At 45.8% G+C, this 20,673-nt stretch overlaps 1 protein-coding gene across 4 annotated transcripts in view; it reads right to left on the bottom strand.

The window, feature by feature from the left end:
* ABCA1 (ATP binding cassette subfamily A member 1) overlaps positions 1-20,673 on the bottom strand; it is a 122,259-nt gene that overhangs the window by 35,171 nt on the left and 66,415 nt on the right. For all 4 annotated transcript variants that reach the window (XM_074330781.2, XM_019734159.3, XM_019734160.3 and 1 more), the window contains exons 9-21: positions 18,982-19,222; positions 17,120-17,259; positions 16,673-16,789; positions 12,310-12,507; positions 11,392-11,597; positions 10,663-10,839; positions 8,732-8,954; positions 6,808-7,029; positions 4,860-5,064; positions 4,313-4,426; positions 2,300-2,471; positions 1,139-1,270; positions 166-308 (exon numbers count right to left, since the gene is read on the bottom strand). In XM_074330781.2, coding sequence (XP_074186882.1) covers positions 166-308; positions 1,139-1,270; positions 2,300-2,471; positions 4,313-4,426; positions 4,860-5,064; positions 6,808-7,029; positions 8,732-8,954; positions 10,663-10,839; positions 11,392-11,597; positions 12,310-12,507; positions 16,673-16,789; positions 17,120-17,259; positions 18,982-19,222 — 2,290 coding nt within the window. The remainder of the gene's footprint in view (positions 1-165; positions 309-1,138; positions 1,271-2,299; positions 2,472-4,312; positions 4,427-4,859; positions 5,065-6,807; positions 7,030-8,731; positions 8,955-10,662; positions 10,840-11,391; positions 11,598-12,309; positions 12,508-16,672; positions 16,790-17,119; positions 17,260-18,981; positions 19,223-20,673) is intronic.

The following is a 20,673-nucleotide window of genomic DNA, read 5'->3' as shown; positions in this document are numbered from 1 at the left end:
GGCGAGAGAAGAATGGAGGCACCCCTCTGGGGACAGGCCAGAGACATGTTTCTGACCCCCCTCCCTCGAGAGGGGATCCTGGGGCAGCGTGTGTGTGTGTGTGTGTGTGTGTGTGTGTGTGAGGAGGAGGGGAAAGGGGAGCAGGGAGGCAGCTCTGGGCCTCACCTGACAGCTGATTTGTTTTGCTTTTCAGTTTGCTGGGTGGCAAACCGACATCCAGGGCCATCTGCTCCATCTCTGCTTTCACATGCTTCTCTGAGAGCCCTTTCAGGCGGGCGTAGAACCAGATGTGTTCTTCAACAGTCAACCTGGGTACAGAGAGGTAGGTCAGCTCTGGGCCCTGCAGGATGCACCAGAATATAGTGCCTCTTGACACAGAACACAAGAGAATGGGTGCATTTTTCTTTCTCCCTCCCTTTTTTTTTCTGAACTTTATCAACTTCTGAAAAATAATCTTCAGGAAGGATTCAAGGGAGAACAGCAGTAAGCAACCAGATGAGTGCTTAAGCTGAAGCTGAGATGTGACAAGTCACTTCCAGCTTATTCCCAGCAGGCCCAGCCACCATGCATCACACAGCTGCAGGTTCCCAAAGGGCCCTCTCCAAAATGCCATCCACCAAGAAGCTGGCTCAGCATTAACCCAGGAGCAGCCCTCCTGCACTTCAAAGGACCTCAGGTCCTGAGAGAATAAGGCTCCTGTGGAAGACATGAGCCCGAGCTGCTCACTTTAGATAAAAGGAAATTGGGGCCCAGCAGGGAAAGTCCTTGGCCAAGGTTACAGAACTCAGCTCTTTCTCTACTCCCCATGGGGGCTCCCTGGGGACCCTTACTTGCTGATGGGACAACCCAGCATCAGGGAGGGATGGGGCAGGAGGAAGGATGGGCCAAGTGGCCCTCCAGAATGACAATAATGTCAAACACCATTTCCCAAGCCCCCACCCACCAAATGGACTGATGAAACACCTCCCCATCCAACAATTCACCTCCTACTTTTCCTAAAACTGAGGGGCAACAGGTCTCCACGTGTCCACAGAGGTGAGGCCTGCCACCCCCACAGAAGGTAAACTGTTTAAGTCCTACCCCCCATGACTCACACATACAGAGAGGGTCTGCTCCTCAGCACCCCACTACTACTCACATGTCAAACAGTACATTGTGCTGGGGACAGACCCCCAGGTTCTGCCGGATGGTGCTCAACTCAGAGCGAATGTCTTTCCCCAGGATGTAGGCGGTGCCCGAGGTGGGTGGAAACAGACCAGTTAGGATCGACCTGAGGACAAAAATGTTAAAGTACTGGGGTCAGTGTTAACCCCCGTCTGCCCAGAATGCTCCATTCCAGTCTGCAAAACCCAGCACAGACAGAGCCGAGGCATCAACCCTCCCACCCATCCCCATTCCTCCCTAATGGTCTCTAACACCCCCACAAAGCAAAGAAGTCTTTGCTTTAGTGAATAACTTGGGAGTGGGCCCATGTGTTGGAAGTGACAATTTCAGTATGAGCATTTTTTTAAATGAAGAGTCCAATTTGCAATGGAAAGTACACTTGAAGACATACATTTTGTGTACCTAAGGCTATGTCCATGTAAAATGGACAAACAAGGAGAAATTATTCAGAGATAAAAACAAGGAGAAATTATTCACAGATAAAAATAAGTGGTAGGATTTTTGTACTTTTTTAAGATTTTCTGCAATGTTCATAATATATTGATTGCACATTTAAAAAAAAAGATAAAATAGGAAAAGAAGGTCACCCCCAAAGAGATACTCTTTGCAATGGTTGGGGACCATGCTGAAAGCCACTGAGGCTAACTCTGGTGTTTCTATGGCCCATGTGCCCTTTTGAAGCTGCCCACTCTACGGCCCTTGTAGGTCCCATGGAAGAGAAGCATAGCCAGCTGCTGTTTCTCATATCTGCTGAGAGACAGAGTGCCTGGAGATTACTACCTCCCTCCAAGACATCTAAGCTCTCTTCCCAAATTCTTGCCTCATACTTCTGAGCAAACCTGATCTTCAAAGGAGACCCTTTCTCAGAGCTGTCACAGCCTCAGGTTCCAAGAAGGCTGCCTAATTCTGGGAATGGTCATCAAAAGGCCCCCAGCCTGTTTTAGCTGAAGAAATCATATCTAGCAAAAACTAGTCCTCAGAAAGCACTCTCGTGATTAGATAGTATTTACACACTTATCAACTTCTCATATGACCTCGCCCCAGTGACCAATGCAATGTTCTTAGGTATGAAATTCTAACTGCACTACAGAATCTTCCTGCTGCTGACTGTGAGAAAGCCACACCCTCTTCTTACATGGTGGTGGTCTTCCCCGCTCCATTGTGACCCAGGAAGGAAGTGATCTGGCCCTCATAGAAATTCAGGGTCAGGCCATCGACAGCCACCTTCATGCCATCTCGGTAAACCTTCATGAGGTTCTGAATGGACACACCCAGTTTCAGGTGAGTGGGTTCCTCCTCCATGCAGACTGTGAGGAGAGAGAAGATAGGAATGACCACACGGAAAATAATGATGAGGGAGTGTAAAGATACAGGGGTTGTGCTTCTACTTTTGGAACTGTCCTCTCTGCATGGCTTCTTCTGGTCTCTCAGGAAGGTAGGCAGGCTACAAATATTTATTTAGGGCCTGTCTGGGGCACTGAGGTTGGTGATGTGAATACAATCACAAAGCAGGATTCACAGTCTATGGGGTGGTGGGAAAAGACTTGACAATTAAAATATAGGAAGCTAAGAGCTGTTTAAAGAAACACATCCAAAATGCCGTGGAACTATAGTAGAACCACTTTGTGGAATACTACTCAGCAATGAAAAAGAATGAACTGTTAGGACACACCACAATTTGGATGGATTGCAAGGGAATTATGCCAAGTGGAAAAAAAAAAAGCTAATCTCAAAAGATTATATACTATGTGGTTCCATTTATATAACATTATGGGAATAATAAAATTGTAGAAGGGGAGAACAGACTATCACAGTTGACAGGTGTCAGGGATTGGGGAGGAGTGGAGGGGGCTGTGACTATTATGAGGTAGCATGAGGGAGTTTGTGGTGATGGAACAGTTCTGCATCTTCACTGAGCCAGTGATTATGGATCTACACCTGTGATAAAACTGCACAGAACTAAATACACACACACACACACACACACACACACACACACACACACACAAATGCTTGTAATACTGGTCAAATCTGAAGATGGTCTATGAAATGTACCAATTGGTTTTGATATTGTACTATACTTCTGTTACGTGTAACTATTGGAGGAAACTGGGTAAAAGGTACAAAGGAATCCCCCATACAATATTTTGCAACTTCCTGTGAGTCTACAATTACATTAAAATAAAAAGGATTTGGGTTTTTTTTTCAGTGCTATGGCATCTCAAAAGGAGGGCGTGGCTGACCACCTGGGAAGTTGAAGGGCTTCTCAGGGGAAGGGCTTCTGAACTAGATACTGAAGAGCAAGTAGGAACTTCAGGCAGGCTAGTTGGAGAGAGGAATCTCCTGTGAGGAAAGTACACACAAGGCGTGGAGATGTGGGAGAACACGACACGCTCTGGCAGCTGTGAGCAGTTCTAGGTGACTGACACACAAGCTAAGCACAGAGAGGACGTTGGGCAGGAAGAGTGGGCACAGCAGGAGAAGCAGTGGTTGGAAGGAGTCTGGTGTACCATGCTAAGAGACATCAGCTTGTACCACTGGTGACTAGGGGAAGGGCGCACAATAGATCAGCAGAAGAGAGGCTTAGTGACTACTTAGGAAGCCACACTCACTGAACACAGAGAGAGAGTCTCCCTCCAAGAACCTGAGCAAAGAGCCTGGAAGGCAGAGCCCCTGCTGACCTGTAGGCCTCTCTCTACCTGTAGGTCAGGAGCCAGGAGAGGATGAGGGCTGGGGAATGAAAGGTGAGAACATTAAGAAGCACAGGCTGAGCTCTTAACAGGCAGCAGCCACTGGGTGTCAGCCTACCTCGGTTCATACATCTATCACCATAACAAGGCAGGCAGCAAGGTTACGGTTCCATAATCACGGTTTTCTTTCTCTCTTCCTTCTAGCTATTAGAACAGCACGAAAAGTGTGTGGTGGGGAGATGAAGGGGGAGGTGGAAGTACAGACACGTAGTCACTTTCCAAGAAGCCAAGAAAGCAAAACGTCTCTGGGACTCAGATGGTGACCTCCTGCTGAGGCAACAGCACTGGACACAATCAGCATGGGAGGATTTGGAAAGGGGCCTCGCGTGTGATTTCTCTGCCCCTGGAGTGGTTTCAGACTCTTGTTCCCAACAGTCAGCGGGGGCAACAGCACTTACTTTCTGATACTCCCTTCTGGCTGGAACCAGGATGGCTCTTCTCATCACATTCCTCACCTAGCCAGTAGGACTTGGTGCAAGGAAAATACCAGGGCCTGGGAATTCCGTACTGGCCTGAAAGCAAAGCACAGGTGTGAGTCCAACTCGGCTACACCCCAGCATTCTGAAGGTATCCCAGCTAAACCCACTCGCTCCTTGACACAGCCTTCAGAGATGGGATAGTTCTCTCATTTGCAAAAACTGGTTATAACAGTAACTCCTTCAGAGTAGCCTCATGAGGATTAAATGAACAAAACTATATGAAACACTTTGCACAGCACCTGGCCTACTATGCTCAGGAAACAAGGTATTATCAGCAGCCAGAGTTGTCCTTTTGGCATCAGCTGCCTCTCCTTGGTCTATATATTTGCCGTAAGTCTAAAGCCCTAGCCACTTTGCGGGGAGCCCCAGGCCCTGCAGAACCTCCAGCAGAAAGAAAGGCAAGCTCTGCAGCTACACACCGTATTTCCCTAGCAGATGGCTAAAGTCATGTGGGAGCCCCGTGTACCTGGGAAGACAGCCTCGATGTACCACGTCATCACCCCATAGAGGAAGGTGTCAAACAGCATCATGGAGACCGAGGTGGTAAGGTTGAAGCCGTCTTCCTCCAAGGGGCTCTCAAAGAGGTTGTCCCACTGCACCCCAATGCCCTGCTCCTCGAAAAGGGCAAAGTACTCACAGCCAAACCCAAAGGCCACAGGAGACAGCAGGCTCTGTGAGAAGGAGGCAAAAGTCACTTATCCATCTCCTTGTCTCTCTCATTTTTCTGACACTTCTAATGTAAATTTCACCTGGAGAAATTTGAATTTGCAAAATGGATCAATTACAAGACATGGAAGCATTCACCTACAGAGTCCCTTTAGGGGAGTGGGCTCCTTGGCAACATATAAAAGGATTCTATTTATAACCACTCATTATGCACACACATTTCAGAAATGCATGTATGATGAAGTATAAAACTTTTGGAATTTTATGATTCCAAAGATGCCCCAAGGGCTCAACAATCCTGTGCCCGACACACACGTACTCTGACATTCGTCAAGGTCTTCTCAAGGCCCCTGCTCAGCCAGTGATGGCTCGTGTCAGAGGAGCCTGTCTGGGCCTGCTAATGTCTGAGGGGTCCACACTGAGACACCTGGAGCACCCTGTGCATAACTCTTCCTTATAAGTGACCCAGGAGATAGCTGGCAACTTGCTTTTACACAGGTTTGCACACCCTCGAAGGCCCCTCCTCCTATGTACAAGGGGAGGAAATGCTGGAGTCAGGGATCTGTGGGGAGATGGGGCACCTCCTCCAAAGTCTTTTTCAGTTTAGAGAACATTACTCCAGCGAAATCCTATACTGGACACAAAAGAAGAAAAGAGTCAAGAAGGAGCCATCTCTAAAAGGAACCCTCATACACTGTTGGTGGGAATGTAAACTAGTGCAGCCATTATGGAAAACAGTATGGCAGTTCCTCAAAAAATTAAGAATAGAATTACCATATGACCCAACAATCCCTCTCTGGGTTATCTACGCAAAAAAATCTGAAAACATTTATCCATAAAGATTTATGTCACTGTAGCATTATTTACAGTGGCCAAGACATGGAAACAACCAAAGTGTCCTTTGATAGATGATTGGATAAAGAAGATATGGTATATATACACAATAGAATGCTATTATGCCTAAGAAAAGATGACATAGTGCCATTTGCGACAACATGGATGGATCTTGAGATTATTATGCTAAGCAAAATAAAACAGACAGAAAAAGTCAAGAACCATATGATTTAACTCATATATGGGATATAAAACTGAAAACAACAAAGGAACACGACAAACAAAGAAACAAAAACTCAAAGACACAGACAATAGTTTTGTGGTTACCAGGGGGTAAGGAGGGAGAGAGGGTATTAGAAGAGGGAAAAGAGGGTCAAATATACAGTGATGGAAGGAAAACTGACTCGGTGGTGAACATACAATGTGATATATACATGATGTATTATAAAAATGTACACTTGAAACCTATATAATTTTACTAACCATTGTCACAATGAATACATAAATACATAAACAAACAAGCAAACAAACAAACAAGGAGCCATGTCTGACCTCAAGAGCTAGCTCTGGCTTTGACTTCATGGTGAGCTTAACGTGGTCAGTGGAGGTGGAGATGGCATCTATTGTCTAAAGGTGTTCCCCAGTGCCATTTATCCCCAGCGGAGTTTATGTTACAGTCTGGCTCCCTAAACAATTCCATTTGATTCAATTCAACCAGCACTCACTAAGAGGACTAAAGATAATTTAATAAGACACAACCCCTGCCTTCCAGAAGCTTAGAATCTAGAACTGAAGCTCAAGGCCCATTGGAAAGAGACTATCTCATCTTCTGTTCTCAGCTTGGACTGCCACAGGGAGGTGAAGCACCAGACGTGGCTGTGACAGCAGCTACTCCACAAGGGCCAGCCACTCACCGCCAAGATCTTGAGCGAGAAGCCCACGTAGTCTTGCCATGCCACACACAGGACGTAGGGCAGGTACAGCGTGAAGTAGACGATGCCCCCACAGGCTGCTGCCAGGTTGGCTCTGGAGAAGAGTGTGCTGATCAGGAAGCACTGCAGGATGGTCACCACGGCGAACACGGACAGAAAGACAAACACCACGCTGGGGTCGCTGTAGGGCAGCAGGTTTCCTAACTGGGAAGGAAGAGATCCAATAAATGTGCTGCTTCAGCCAGCAAGCATGTCTCTGCACGATCTATGCGAAGAAGCCAGAGCTTATTTCTGTTCACCTTAGAGATAATATAGGAGAACAGTGATGTTCATGTTTTCTGATGAGGACACTGAAGCATAAGGCAGAGAAATGACTAGCCCAAGACCACACAACACAAGAGTGGCAGAGTCAGGAATAGAAGAGCCCAGGGGTAACAGTCATCAAGGTTCATCTCAATGGACAATTTTGTTGTTTCTCCAAGAAATACTATTACCTCGTTTCTCCTTTTATAAGGACTATGACTCTTGGCACAAAGGAAACGTCGTGAGAGATGGCAACCTACACGACTTCTCCTTCCAAAAGCCAAGGAAAATGGCCAGGCAATCTTAATAACCCCCTGGATAACCTGTGGAATCCGCATTCCCATAATCATCTAAACTCCTGTGGACTTTCAAGTTTATCTCTAGTCGCTGCGCATACTTGAGCAGGACTTGCCAGTGTGTAGTTGTCCCACAGCCGCTCTCAGGCACCTGCCACAGGGCCACCCCTCCCCACCCGTCACAGAGCTCAGGCTGGCCCTGCAGTCAGACAGCAAAGCAGGAGAGGGGCTTTGAGTTGAGCAAGAACTACTCTGCCAAACTGTCGGATGACCTCAGCGAAGTCCTTAGCCTTCCTCGGCCTCATGTCCTCGTATGTTAAATGGGTTAGTAAGGATAGAAGACAGCACATGTGATGTGCTTTAAACAGTGCTTGGCAATCAGTCAGTGCTCATTTGTAATGAACAGTAACTAGTATAAAAGTAAATGTTAGTTCCTATCCCATTGCACTCCCCCCTTTTTAGAAACACTTATTTTCATATGGTGCATCCTGAAATGAAATGCTTGTGCAGAAAGAAAATTGGCATATGAACTTATGAATGTATGTGGTGAAGGTAGAACATCACCGCCCAGAGCCCCCTTCAGCAGACAGCCTCCAGGTATCAACTCTTCTGGGTTTATCACTGCTGCAGAAGGCCACCTGGCCCAGGGGAACACACACTTTCGATGACTGACAGAGGGGCCCGGGGCATGGATGTCAGGGAGCGAGGCCTTGGGGGAACCTAAAGGGCTGGCCATTTCAGTCAGTGAGAGATGACTGACAAGCCGTATACACTCCAGAGTACCCATGGGGTTGGCCCTGCATCGCAGTTCAACTCCTCCCTCTGCTCAATCCTGCATCCTCCCCATCCCTTCCACAGACGCTGATCCCTAATAAATACTCGGATGCCAAACTCTGTTTCAGCCTCTGCTTCCAGAAAGCCTACCCTGCAGCAATATGCATCCTCCTGATTCGTTTTCAGCTATTTCAGAACAATCACCGCCCCATATGTGTACGGTAACGAATAGTTCTCAAATGCTCCCATACACTCTGCCAAGGAGACAGAATGGCATCATCACGTGTGTGTGTTTACCTGGGCAGTGAGCCCCTTGGGTTTTAGTCCTGCTTAACTGCTAACCAGCCGGGCTGTTGGGGAAGTCACCGCCCCTCTCTGGGCCTCACTTTCCCCAACTATAAAGTGAGGGCATTGCAGGAGAAGACATGTAAGACACCCTCGCTCCCAAAGAATCTGCTTTTCTTCTCCTCACACAGCCCGACTCGGGCTGTTCGGGAGTCCCCAAGAGGGAGGAGCCGGGGAGGCAGCCTTACTTTCAGGATGACCACCAGCAGGCCGGCGCTCACGAGCAGAGGGATGAGGCTGCTGATGAACCAGCTGAACCACAGGATGCCGTTGTCCAGGCCCATGATGCGCATGGTCTCCTTCAGCCGCGCCTCCTTCTCGTACACGATGCCCTTGATGATCACAGCCACAGAGTAAATCCATGCCAGAGTCATGAAGAGGGGCATTGACCGGCTCATCACCCGCAGGAAGCTGGAGGCCCAGGGAAGGGGTCGGGGGAGAATTAAAGACAAGTGTGAGCCAGACTCATGGGCCAATGCCTCCGGGCCTGCACGCAAGAGAAAGCACCACGACTGAGCCAAAGACATAGGTGCCTGGACTCTGAAACATACAGGTTATCTGTCAAATGCTTCATGAGCAGTAAAGAAAATCAGACTAACAAAGTCTAATTAGTGATAGAAATTAGACTAACAAAGTATTGCCGAAATAAACTTCTTTGGGGGCTTGCTTTAGCAACTCAGTAACTTTGGGTGATTCTAAAATGCTAATACAGGAAAACCAACTCATTCTTTCATGAGAGGTCAACATCTCCAAGGTCATCTCATCTCACTACGGACCTGCCTTGCACAACCATTATGACAGACAGTACAGAAATACACAGCAGGCAGCTCTTGTCAGTAATATTTCAGATTCCAAACTAGAATAGGAAATGCAGTGAAGTAAAAGGGACAGAGAATCTGGACCCTGAAACTCAAAGTTCCGGCTTTAGCACTTACGCACTTACTGCTAAGTGACAGTAGGCAAAGCTCTTAATGCGTCTGAAATCCCATCTTGTACTCATCTTAAGACATCCTTTCTAAAGTAAATCTTGGCTTTGGGGGGTCTTTGGGAAAGTCTTGCTTTGGAAAATTCTGGCTAATCTTTCTGAAGGTGAAAAACAAAGTAATTGCAGGTGACATGGAAAAGCTAGTGAGCCATGCAAAGAAATAGATTTTTCAATGCAAAGCAGAGAGCAAATGTGAGGGGAGGAACCCTGCTCCTTCCTCAGTCTTATGTCTTCTCTCTCTCGTTCTCTCTCTCTCTCTCTCTCTCTCTCTCTCTCTCTCACACACACACACACACACTCTCTCTCTCTCTCTCTTTCTCTCTCTCTCTCTCTCTCTCTCTCTGTCTCTCTCTGTCTCTCTCTCACACACACACACACACACACACAGTCTCTCTCTCTCACACACACACACACACACACAACAACAATAACAAAGAATAAGAGAATTTCCAGAATTTGGAAGACACATCACATATTTCAGATGCCTGCAAGAACTATACCTCTGCCCAATCTCTCTTACAAGAAATCATTAGATCTGAAGGCACAGTTCCCACAATGACAACTTGGCAGCAGAGTAACTAAACACTGAGCTATTATCTTAAATGTCTAAGATAAAAAGGCCTTGTTCAGTTTTATTTGGATTGTTTCAAAATGTGGTTGACCATTTATAGAAAGGAAATAGACAAATTTACACGAAGTCAGCCTTTATAGGTCTAGAACGTCGTTTCTGCGTTTGGGGAACGTGTGCATGTGTGCATGTGCTTGCATATGTTTGTCATGACATATTTTAAACTTGTACATTGGGCAAATTTTGACCAAAAAGAGTGTAAAAAATAAAAGTTCTGGTACCCACAGACAAGAAAGGAAGGAGGATTACCAGTGTGCGTGCCTGTGCACGTCTCTGATGTGGCTCAAACTGTCAACGACTAACATCTGGCATCTTATTTCCTGAAATCTTCACAGAATGGCAAAAAGAATTTTTGTCCATTATCAACACACATGTAAAATAATTAAATCAAAGCATTCCGTCTCCTCCCTTGGTGTGAGTGTGTGCTCATGTGTGCGTGTGTCTACACTCCACCTGGGAACAGTGTTAACTGGTTAACTAAAGATGGTGGCTTACAGGTAACTTACATGTCATCGACGTAACAGGGGTAGGGCATCTGCTGCACATAGACACCAGTTTTCTTCTCAGTGCCCGTCAGCACCCTGATGATTGCCTGCTCCACCACATCTTGTAAGTAGGCGAAGCCCCCCCAGACGTACCGCATGTCCTCAAAGGGGTCAGCCCGAGGACCAGGGTCCCAGTACCTAAAACCAAACCACAGGTGCTCATACATTCCTTAGAACCCATCCCATACAATAAAAAAAAGTCTAATCACTCACAATCCTATCACCATTGTAGAGCCACTGTTTTTATTTTTGTATCCTACCTCTGGTCTCAGTTGACATGTACACATCATTTTGAACAGATATAATCGGAATGAGCATACCACTCCTGAGTTTGGTTTTTTTCCCCCCTCTATTGGATATCTAACCTTGCATCAGCTAGACCTACCAAAATGGACCTAACCACTTCCTTTTACATTGATTGCTCCTTTATATAAAGGATAATGTTAGCACAAGGAAACTAAAAACTTTTTTTTTTCTTTCTGTTAATTCCCTTGAGTGGGATTGCTAAATCAAAAGACATTTTATGACCTTTTAAAAAATTGTCTCCGTCAAGGAATGTGCCAATTTCACCAAAATCATGCCACCAATGTGAGTTTCTACCAAACTATTCCATAAAATTAAGTACCTCTAGGTCATCGTAACTGCTCTTAACTTCCCCAAGGCTGGCTGGTGTGATGGGATTCAACTTACCCATCCTTGATCTTATTCGTCCTCTCCACATTGTCAATGTCCATTCGGATCTTGTACTTGACATGATGGGGCAGCTCGGCACTGCCGGCAGTAACTCCCGTGAACACGATTCCAGCCCAGAACTTCCTGTCATCCAGCAGCTCCATGGATTTGTTGATGAGCCGAACTTCTGTTGCTATTGGTTCCAGCTTATTCAGGTTGACACACTGAAGGAAGAACAGCCATCATGAGAACTCTGGTGTCCAGAAAAACAAGCAGCGGCCCAGGCAGACCCCATCCTATGAGGGAAGTGCTGTGGGGCTTGTTTATCCTCACTATGAATCTTCTCTAAAGTTGTTTCCCAGTAGTGAACTGAAAATGATATTTTTAAACTGAAATTTAGAGATAAGTTACTAATACTGATTCTTATGGCAGGAAAAGAGGTTGAAACAATGATCGTGCCTCCTTTTCCTCTGTTTTCTTACCAATTTTTGAGTCATTAAGAACTAATCAAATAAATAGACTCAAAAAACCTTTTATTTGCCCCTATTAAGTGACACAATTTTTAAGACTAAATTTTTAAACTGTAATCTGTCCAATTAGATTTTAGCTAAATTTCATAAACAATGCCTTAAAGGGCTGCTTTGTTGCCATTAGGTATCGGGATATCAAAACAGTGGGAAACCTAGAAGACAATGGATAGAAACACTCCTGAGTCAGACAGAATAAAGCTAGAGATAGGTTTGTTTATTTACTCATTCAGTCATTCAACTAACATTGAGGGCCTTTTGTACACCAAGCTCTGTGTTAGGTTTGAGGAATACTATTGCAAATCAGACGATACATGATTTCTAAACATTCCTCCAATCTGATTTACTGCACCATCTCTGAGAAAAAAGCCCCAGTGTTTTCTAAATGGTCCACAGAACAGATCCTCACCTCCATGAAGCGAGATATGGTCTGGATTGCCTGGTTGGTCTCATTGAAAGCCTCTCTCCAGGTGTACACAGAGCCATTAGCTGACGGGACATCGTCTGGGTGTTTGGCCAGAAATGCCAAGATGTCTTTGGCTGTCCAGTCTAAGCCGGCCAATCGCTGTTCCCAAAAGTGGTCATTGCCTCTGCTGTTCAAGAGCGTCTGCCATTCCGACGAGAAAACATAGCAGTAAACACCAATAATGTCTTGATGAGCACATGTGATTTACAAAACCCTGCACATACTTGTACATTGTCTCTCTTTTTTTTTTTTTACCTCACAGAAAACTGTGAGGTAAATAACAGTGTCCCCACTTTACAGATGAAAATATTGGGGCTGAAAAATTAAAGAACATGATTTTAACCAAGGCTATGTCATAATGCTAATAGGCATGGAGCTTAGACTCAAAGTCACACCAGTCTAAAACCAGAGTCCATGTTTTCCACTGTACCAAACAGGCTAGCGTAACAGTATTAACTACAGTAATAATAATATAGTAATTCGATTATTATATTGAATTATTTATATGCTTTACCTCATAGAAAGAAGGTATCTTCAATAGCTCCCATCTTACAAAAGGGAAAAATGACATTCACAGAGGTCAAGTGCCTAATATAAGGTTACGCAGCTAGTAAGTAGCAAAGCCAGGATATGAAACATGGGCTCTGATTCTACTGCACCTTCCCACTGCATTATATTGCCTTCCTCGTTTGAGACCCAGTCTGATGACTCCTCATAAAGACCCCAGCTCTAGACTGAATGAAGACAAACCCACTTTTGCTGTTTAGTTTGGGAAAACAATGCTGCTAATAAACCAAGTAAAATATGATCTTTCTCAGTTGCAGGATACATGCGTCATGATGCAAAGGCCTGTCTTCCATTTCTTGTTCCCTAGCTGGTTGGTTCCCCCTGTGGATCAACATGGAAGAGAACAACCCAATCTGGTGTTCTACCAGTAAGTCCAGAGGGCTGGGGCAGAGGCCTGCACAGATGTGTGCCCCCCCACCCAAAAAAAATGGGTCAGCTTCAAACTCAGCTCATGGAACAGGAGAAGCCACTGCAAAGAGAGGAAAGGTGAAACTCTGGCTCAATGGAAATGGAATCTCTGAGGGACCAAACACTGTGACTTTTTAAATCAGCCTTATTTCCAATAACATTGCAAGCCTTTTTTTCTCCCCATGTGGTTTCATATTTATGATTTTAATGGAAGCATAATGATTTTATAGAGTACATATAATTTCATAACTATTCTCATACTGCTGAGCATTTAGATATCCTATTCCTAATTTCTCACAATAACAATTACTATAGCAATAATATTTTCTCTCCTACAGCGACTTCTTTCTTTGAAATTGTTTCTGTAGGATACATCCCGGAGGGTGTGTGGAATGGAGGTATACAGAATAGCACCTTTTCTATGGTTCTTGCAATTGTCATCCCAAATTGCTTTCCAATAGGAAATAACAATTTATACTGTCATCAGTAAGATATATACTTTTGTTAACAAAAACAGATACAAAAGTGTACCTCACAAAAGTTCACAGGGTATGGGTTAGCGATCTTCAACTGACTTTATTTGGAGACTTGAACTGAACGAATAAGAGCTGAGTGAAGGCATTTGGGGGGAGACCTGTCCTGCCCAGTGTGGCTTCTGAGCAATATGGCCAAGGAAGCAAGATCAGAGCAAGGTGCCCAGTGAGATCCCTGATCACACAGCCATTCTAGGCTCCTTGAGGGGACCAGGAGACCTAAAGTCACCCTCAGGAGTGGTAGCCAGGGAGAAAGCAGGGCCTTGATGAAGGCGGCAAAGAGCAGCTAGAGAAGAGAAGAGTTTAGTATCAGTGGGTTCCACCCGGATCTGTGGGGTGATACAGTGGGTCACAGAGCCACAGACGGCAGAAAGAGAAGAGGTAACACAGGGTAGAACGGTGGCTGCCAGAGGCTGGGGGTGGGGGAAATGGGGAGGTCAAAGCTTACAAAGTTTAAGTTAGGCAATCTTAAATAAGTTCAAATGTATAGCATGGTGACTATAGCTAACAATACTGTACTCCATGTTTGAAATTTGCTGAGCAGTAAAGATGTGAGATGATACATATGTTAACTAGCTTGACTGTGGTGATCATTTCACAATGTAAATGTATATCAAAACATCAAGTTGTACACTGTAAATATATACAATTTTTATTTGTCAATTATACACCAATAAAGCTGAAAAAAAGGGAGGGAGGGAAGGAGGGAGGGAGGGAGGGAGGGAGGGACGGACAGAGAGAGAGAGAGAGAGAGAGAGAGAGAGAGAGAGAGAGAGAGAGCGCGCGAAAGGATGGAAGGAAACAGAAGTATCCCACCAGAAGTAGAAGCCTAGGCACCAGACGTGAGGCTGCAGGGGGTGCAGAAGACTAAGAAGCCCAAGCTTGTGGTGTTAAATAAACACTCCTTCATAGGGAAAGAAAAGTTAAAGGAGAATCCTTCAACTTCCAACCACCGGCTGATGAGTCCCTAGTCAGTGTCTCCCGCCTAAACACCCTCTGCTCTCCAGGATCCAATACCCATCGGCCTATCAGAAATCCCTATCATCTCCCAGGTCAAAATCAAAACCCATCCTGATGCCTCCCCGTCTTCCACCCCTCCACAGACAAGCAGTCATCAGGCTTCACCTCCTGCCAGTACCTTGGCCACCCAGTTGGATAACTTCCACCTGGTCTCTGCCCTCTATCTTCCCTCTCTTCAATCCACTTGTCATATCAGAGTAACATGTCTACATCTCCCCTTGCTTAAAACCTTTCATGGTCCCACAGAGCTTAAAGTAAAGGCCCTTGGCCTGACACACAAGGCCCTCCAAACCACATACCATGCCTTTCTCCCTAACTATGGCTGCTACATTTCCTACTGCACATCCTGTGTTCTCCCAGCAGGATTCCTAATGAATGCTATGGCCATGTCTACAAGGCCGTGTCCCAAAGAACAGGCCACACTCTCCATTTAAACACCTACTTGCCTACAGACCAAAACTCATGGAATCCCTTCAAGAGGGCCCCTCGCCATCCTGCGAGACTCAGAAGGCGAGAAGTCCAACAGGGAGAAATGTGGATTCCAAGGAGAGGACCAGAAAGAAGAGGCTTGAGACCATACTTCCATCTATGTTGCTGCCCATGGCTAGAACATGTGAATCCCTTTAGGAGAGACGGGAGCCCAACAGAAAGAAACCCATACTTGAAGGGCATGCGTTGTTGTTGGTATTATTAGTCAAGAATTACTCAGTAAGTCCATAAACATTATTGTTCATGTTTTTCTCACTGAAGTTCCTTGGTTTTTAAAGGCCTCAATTTAAGAATTCTGTATTTCTAATCAGCCTAGTACAACAAAGATGACTCTAGCTTTCCCATCATTGGAAGGTCCCCTGGGTATTGCCCCTCCTAGACAGAGTTCCTTCCAGGTAGGTACCACCTTTAAAACCCAGCTGCCCCTCTGATCAAGGGGGTATCAAGACAAGAAACCTGGCAAAATCCATTTTTGCTTCTTAATAGCAGTGGAAACAAAAGGAAAAGTCCTCCCTCACCATGGAGATAGGAAATAGTGTAATGATTCTCTGACTCATCCCGAGGCAGGGATGATGTGATTAAATGGCACTCAGGCTTAAGCAAAGGAGACACTCTGTTCTTGCTCAGACTCCTGCACTTTTGAATCCAGTTGTCTCTAGAGCACTAATCCCTTTCAAGTACATACTTCTAAAGCACTAAGTGCAATTGCTCTCCATGTGAAAAGGGCAGCTCCTTGCTCACGCAGTGCTTTGGGAGCGAGGATCTCAGAGAGGTCTAGGGATCAGACCAGCCCTTTGCTCCACACCTCTGTGGAACAAGACACAGGTAGGTGAAACAAGATGTTGTGGTTGGCTCTAGAGCCAGAAATGAAACATTTCTGGGTCCTGCCATCACCAAACTCTTGCTCCAAATACCAGCCTTCACTCAGTGTCTTAGAAAACTGGTTTTTGACCACCAGACGCGCTGATGCTGACACGCATGAAAGAGTGTTATCCATGCACAACCACCTATAGCTCTATGGTGGCCAGTTAGCTCAGTTGGTTAGAGCATGGTGCTGATAATACCAAGGTTGCCAGTTCAATCCCCACATAGGCCACTGTGATCTGTGCCCTACTTAAAAAAAAAGAAAAGAAAAAGAAAAAAAGTGACAGCCCTGTGGCTTGAGCTCTACTCAATATACCTATACTGATTGAACATGAAGAATTCTCCTCTCAGTCACTTCCGAGAAAGCGACCAGAAACTCACTTCTGTAACATCAAGCGGGCTCATAGTGACCGGAGGGCACTCACCCGGACCAGGTCCATTTCTTCGCTGCTCTCCATGAAGGTCCAGATCTTGGGGCTGAGCTCTTCCCACATGCCTTCCAAATCATGAAACACTGCCAGTTCCTGGAAGGTCTTATTCACCTGGAGTGAGGCGGGGAGCCAGGGATAGCAAAAAAAGAGGAGACGCAGAGACATGAACAATGTAGCTGCTTCCTAAAAAGCTGCTGCATCACAGCAGCCCTTCCCCTCCCCAAGAAGTGCCTGTCTGCAGCTGTGATTCAAATACCCAAGGCTGCAGAGATAGCCCTCAACAGTCAGCTCTTGGTGGGTCACACTCAAGGTTCTCGCTCTTTGGAAATCCCAAAAGAGGCAGGACTGTACTCAGCATATTCCATCTGAAACTGCCTTTGCCTGTTGGCCAGTAATTCTGGGAGGATTCTGGAGAGGGACATTTGGGCCTGGGCAGCTTACCTCAGCCATAACCTGCCTTGTGGCTGGAGTGTCAGGTGTATACAGGATCTTCCCAACAAGCAGAGGCTTCAGAGCTTTCCATATGATGCGGGAAAGGGGACTGGACTCCAAATTCTTCATCAGATCATTGCAATAAGGAGCTATGAAGAAGAGAAGAGGCAAATATTCATATGCATGGTCATATACTTATGGGAACTAACAAGGGCTTTGGAGCCAGCCAGACAGTCCTGGGGTCAAATTCCAGCTCTACCACTTAATAGCTACAAGCTATTATGTAATAAATAATTTCACTGTTTGTTCCCCTGTAAAAATAAAAGTTAATAACATCTACTTGGCAGAGATGTGGAGAGGATTCACTGAAATATTACTCATAGAGTCCTTAGAACAATGCTTAATAATCAGAGCTTATTACAGCACTGATGATGGAGAACTCACAACTGAAATGATCTAGAAAGTGTCTGTCCTATGTACAGCCTGCATAACTCTAGATTCATACTTTCATGGCTGGCCCTCACCAGTTTGTTTTCCTCGAAAACTGCGTGCTGAATTCAGACTTCAGTTTTCAAGGAAAAATTTAAAAATTCCTTTTAATTAGGTCTCAGCAGAAGTATATGTAATAAATGTAATAAAAATCCGAAGTTATAACAGGCAATAGGGTTTGATTATCCACAAGGATTCCTGATTTTTTTAAAAAAAATTTCATTCTGGAGTTTTTTAGATACCAAGTGTCCTCTATGCTGCAAAGACAATATAATTATTATTAGTTTTTTTTAAAAAGAGTGTTTGTTCACAATTATCTGTTGTACAAACGAAATGTCCCTTGGGTTGACTTGCGAAGCAGAGGGGATGGCATTTCAGAAAACTGCCTATAATGCCATCCCCTTCGGGCTGGCAAAGCAACCTGCAATGTCTTGAGTGCTTTACTCCAGAGAAAAAGAAAAGCTTCTTGGGTTACAGTAATGCACAAAAAGCTGCCTCACTCAGTGTCTGAAAGACACACCTGCGGTTGAAAATGGAGAAAGGCTCACTTGCATCAAGTTTTCAAGGAAAAGGACGCCATTGTCTAAAACTGTAACACTGGCTCCTTGCTGTCACCAGGCACAGGACACATTTCACCACCAAACTGCCCAAGTGTGGGGAGCAGATATGGAATTACAAGGTTCTTTAACGCAATCTGGCAGCTGAGAACCAAAAACAAACAGCAGATCAAATGACCAAGTCTGGTGGTAGACACACGCCAGCATTAACAGGTATTTCAGAAGCCATGTGCTTTACCGGAAAAAAGCATGGCGCCAGCACGTCCTGGGCTTAATGCCGGCTCTTATGGATTAGCTCATGGGTGGCTTTGACCAAGTCATGTATTTAACCTCTCTGAGCCTATAATAAAATGTGGGGTTATAAAACCCTGCCTTACAGGGTTATTGTAAGGGTTAAATGAGATAACTAATAGGATGCATGGTGGATAGACGTGTTCCCTAAATGTTGGTTTTTATTGTTGTTATTACTGCTATTAAGTTTTTATTATAAATCTTCCCTCAAGAGGGGAGGATGAAAAAAGAAGATCCTTGATTACTCTGGGAACCACCTTCCTGCATCCCACAGAAAACTTGGGAGATTGGCTTTCAATCATTCCTTCATTTGATAAACACACTGTGGACCTGAGATGTGCCAGGCCCCATTCAAAGTGGGGACACTTAGTTAATTAGGAAAAGACACTCTCTCCTCTAGGCACTCGGACAGACACGTGAACACCCAGTGCTGCTACAGAGGATGCGGGTAAGCACGAGCCAGGCGGTAACACAGGGCTGAGTCTACGACTAAGGTGGGCTGGGACCAGAGCTTTGGTCTGCACAGACACTCACTCGTAGAATTGTCATAGAAGGTTCCAGCATCCTCCTCGGTGCCATTGCCTCCAAAGAGGGCTTTGTAGTTGTTGTCCTCGTACCAGTTGAGGGACTTGATCTTCAGGCCCCCACCCTCGGGATGGCCACAGACGATGCGGGACACTGCCTGGTAAATCTGGGTAGAGGAGCTGGAGCTGTTCACATTGGTCAGAAACATCACCTCCTGCCGCATGTCACTCCAGCTCCTCATGCTGAACAGCTGGTGTCAGGGACGGGGAGGAAAAGGAGAGGGGAGAGGAGAAAAGGGTGGAGCAAGGGTGGGGGACAGAGGAGACAAAAAAGAGACATCTTATTTTCTGGACCTCTCCAAAGCCACATCCCAGAACACATCTTGTCTGACATCATCGAAGCCTTGTGACCGGATTGCCAGAACCACGCTACCCCGGCTGTGGTCCGGAGACCAGCAGCATCCGTGTAACATGAGAGGTTGTCTGAAATGCAGAGATTCTGGCCTGTTGACCTACAATGCAAATCTGTACTTTCACAGGATGCCAGGTGACTGCCCTGTACATTAAAGACTGAGAAGCACAGCTTAGACACTAGGGGAGCCCCGGGTGATGGGCTTTATTGCATTGATTAGCTTCTGGCTTACGGGAGAGCATGCTTTCTCTGCACAGCTACGTATGCATATACGTACTTCAGGAACTGCTCACACTCTGGATCACAGACTCATTTCTAAAACATCTCAAACTTCAATGTGGAAACTGAGGAGAAAAGGTACTGTGTGTGCAGTCCCCATCCTCGTTAAGTGTAGGGCAACAGAAAAAGCATCAGGTAGGAGATCGCAGCTTGATTCCCAGCTATGTCCCTCATTAGCTTACAGTCTTAGAAAAGTCACTTCTCTAAGGCCCAACTTATCATCAAGATGATGACAGAGTATGGTGAGGAATAAATCACATGACATGTGCGAGGGGGGCCCCTGCCCAGAACAGCCCCTGCAGGCGATGAGTCAGACGCCCCAGGTAGCCAGGGGCTGTCTGTGACTTATACTCTGACAGGCGCTTTGTCTCACACACAAATGTACTCCAGCACCTTGTGAAGTTCTTGGCCCAATTGCTCTTATAATTAAATATTTATAGAGCACTTTGTATTTCCACGCATTGGACAATAAATCATTGACATATCCCTACATTCCTTGAGAAGTCAGCGGTGTTTTCATCACCCGGAAGACGGAGCCGTGGGGAGTAGAGGGGGGGAGGCTGTGGGATCCTGCACACGCCCTGGAGAAGGCCAAGAATCGGACTCCACGTGCCGGGTTTTCTGTCTCTCAGAGCCTGCTGGCTCCTATGAACAACATGGCCCTGGATGCTACAGATCTGATCTGACTTTCAGGCACTTCGGGGGTGGGTCAGAGGTCACAGACATGTCTCCCTCCAGAGAGGGAGCATCTAACACACACCATGAGAACACAATTAGGTGGCCAGCTTTTCCGTACTTTATCTTTTCAAAACCTGTATCAGGTATATGGGAAAGGAGGGCAGAGATGGTCAGACCACCTTTCCTTTTGTTGGTGGGTGGAAGAGCCCTGGAAAGTTTTAGTCACTCACTTAACCTCCCTTTTCACAGACTGCCTCAGCACCACCATCTCAACAAGCCCCAATCAAAAGAACACATTTCTTCCTGCATAAAATCAGCATACCTTTGGACAGA

Source organism: Rhinolophus sinicus, chromosome 16, assembly GCF_057876585.1.
Source record: "Rhinolophus sinicus isolate RSI-liver-muscle chromosome 16, RSI-T2T, whole genome shotgun sequence".
Taxonomy (NCBI): domain Eukaryota; kingdom Metazoa; phylum Chordata; class Mammalia; order Chiroptera; family Rhinolophidae; genus Rhinolophus; species Rhinolophus sinicus.
This window is presented reverse-complemented; position numbering and strand designations above follow the sequence as displayed.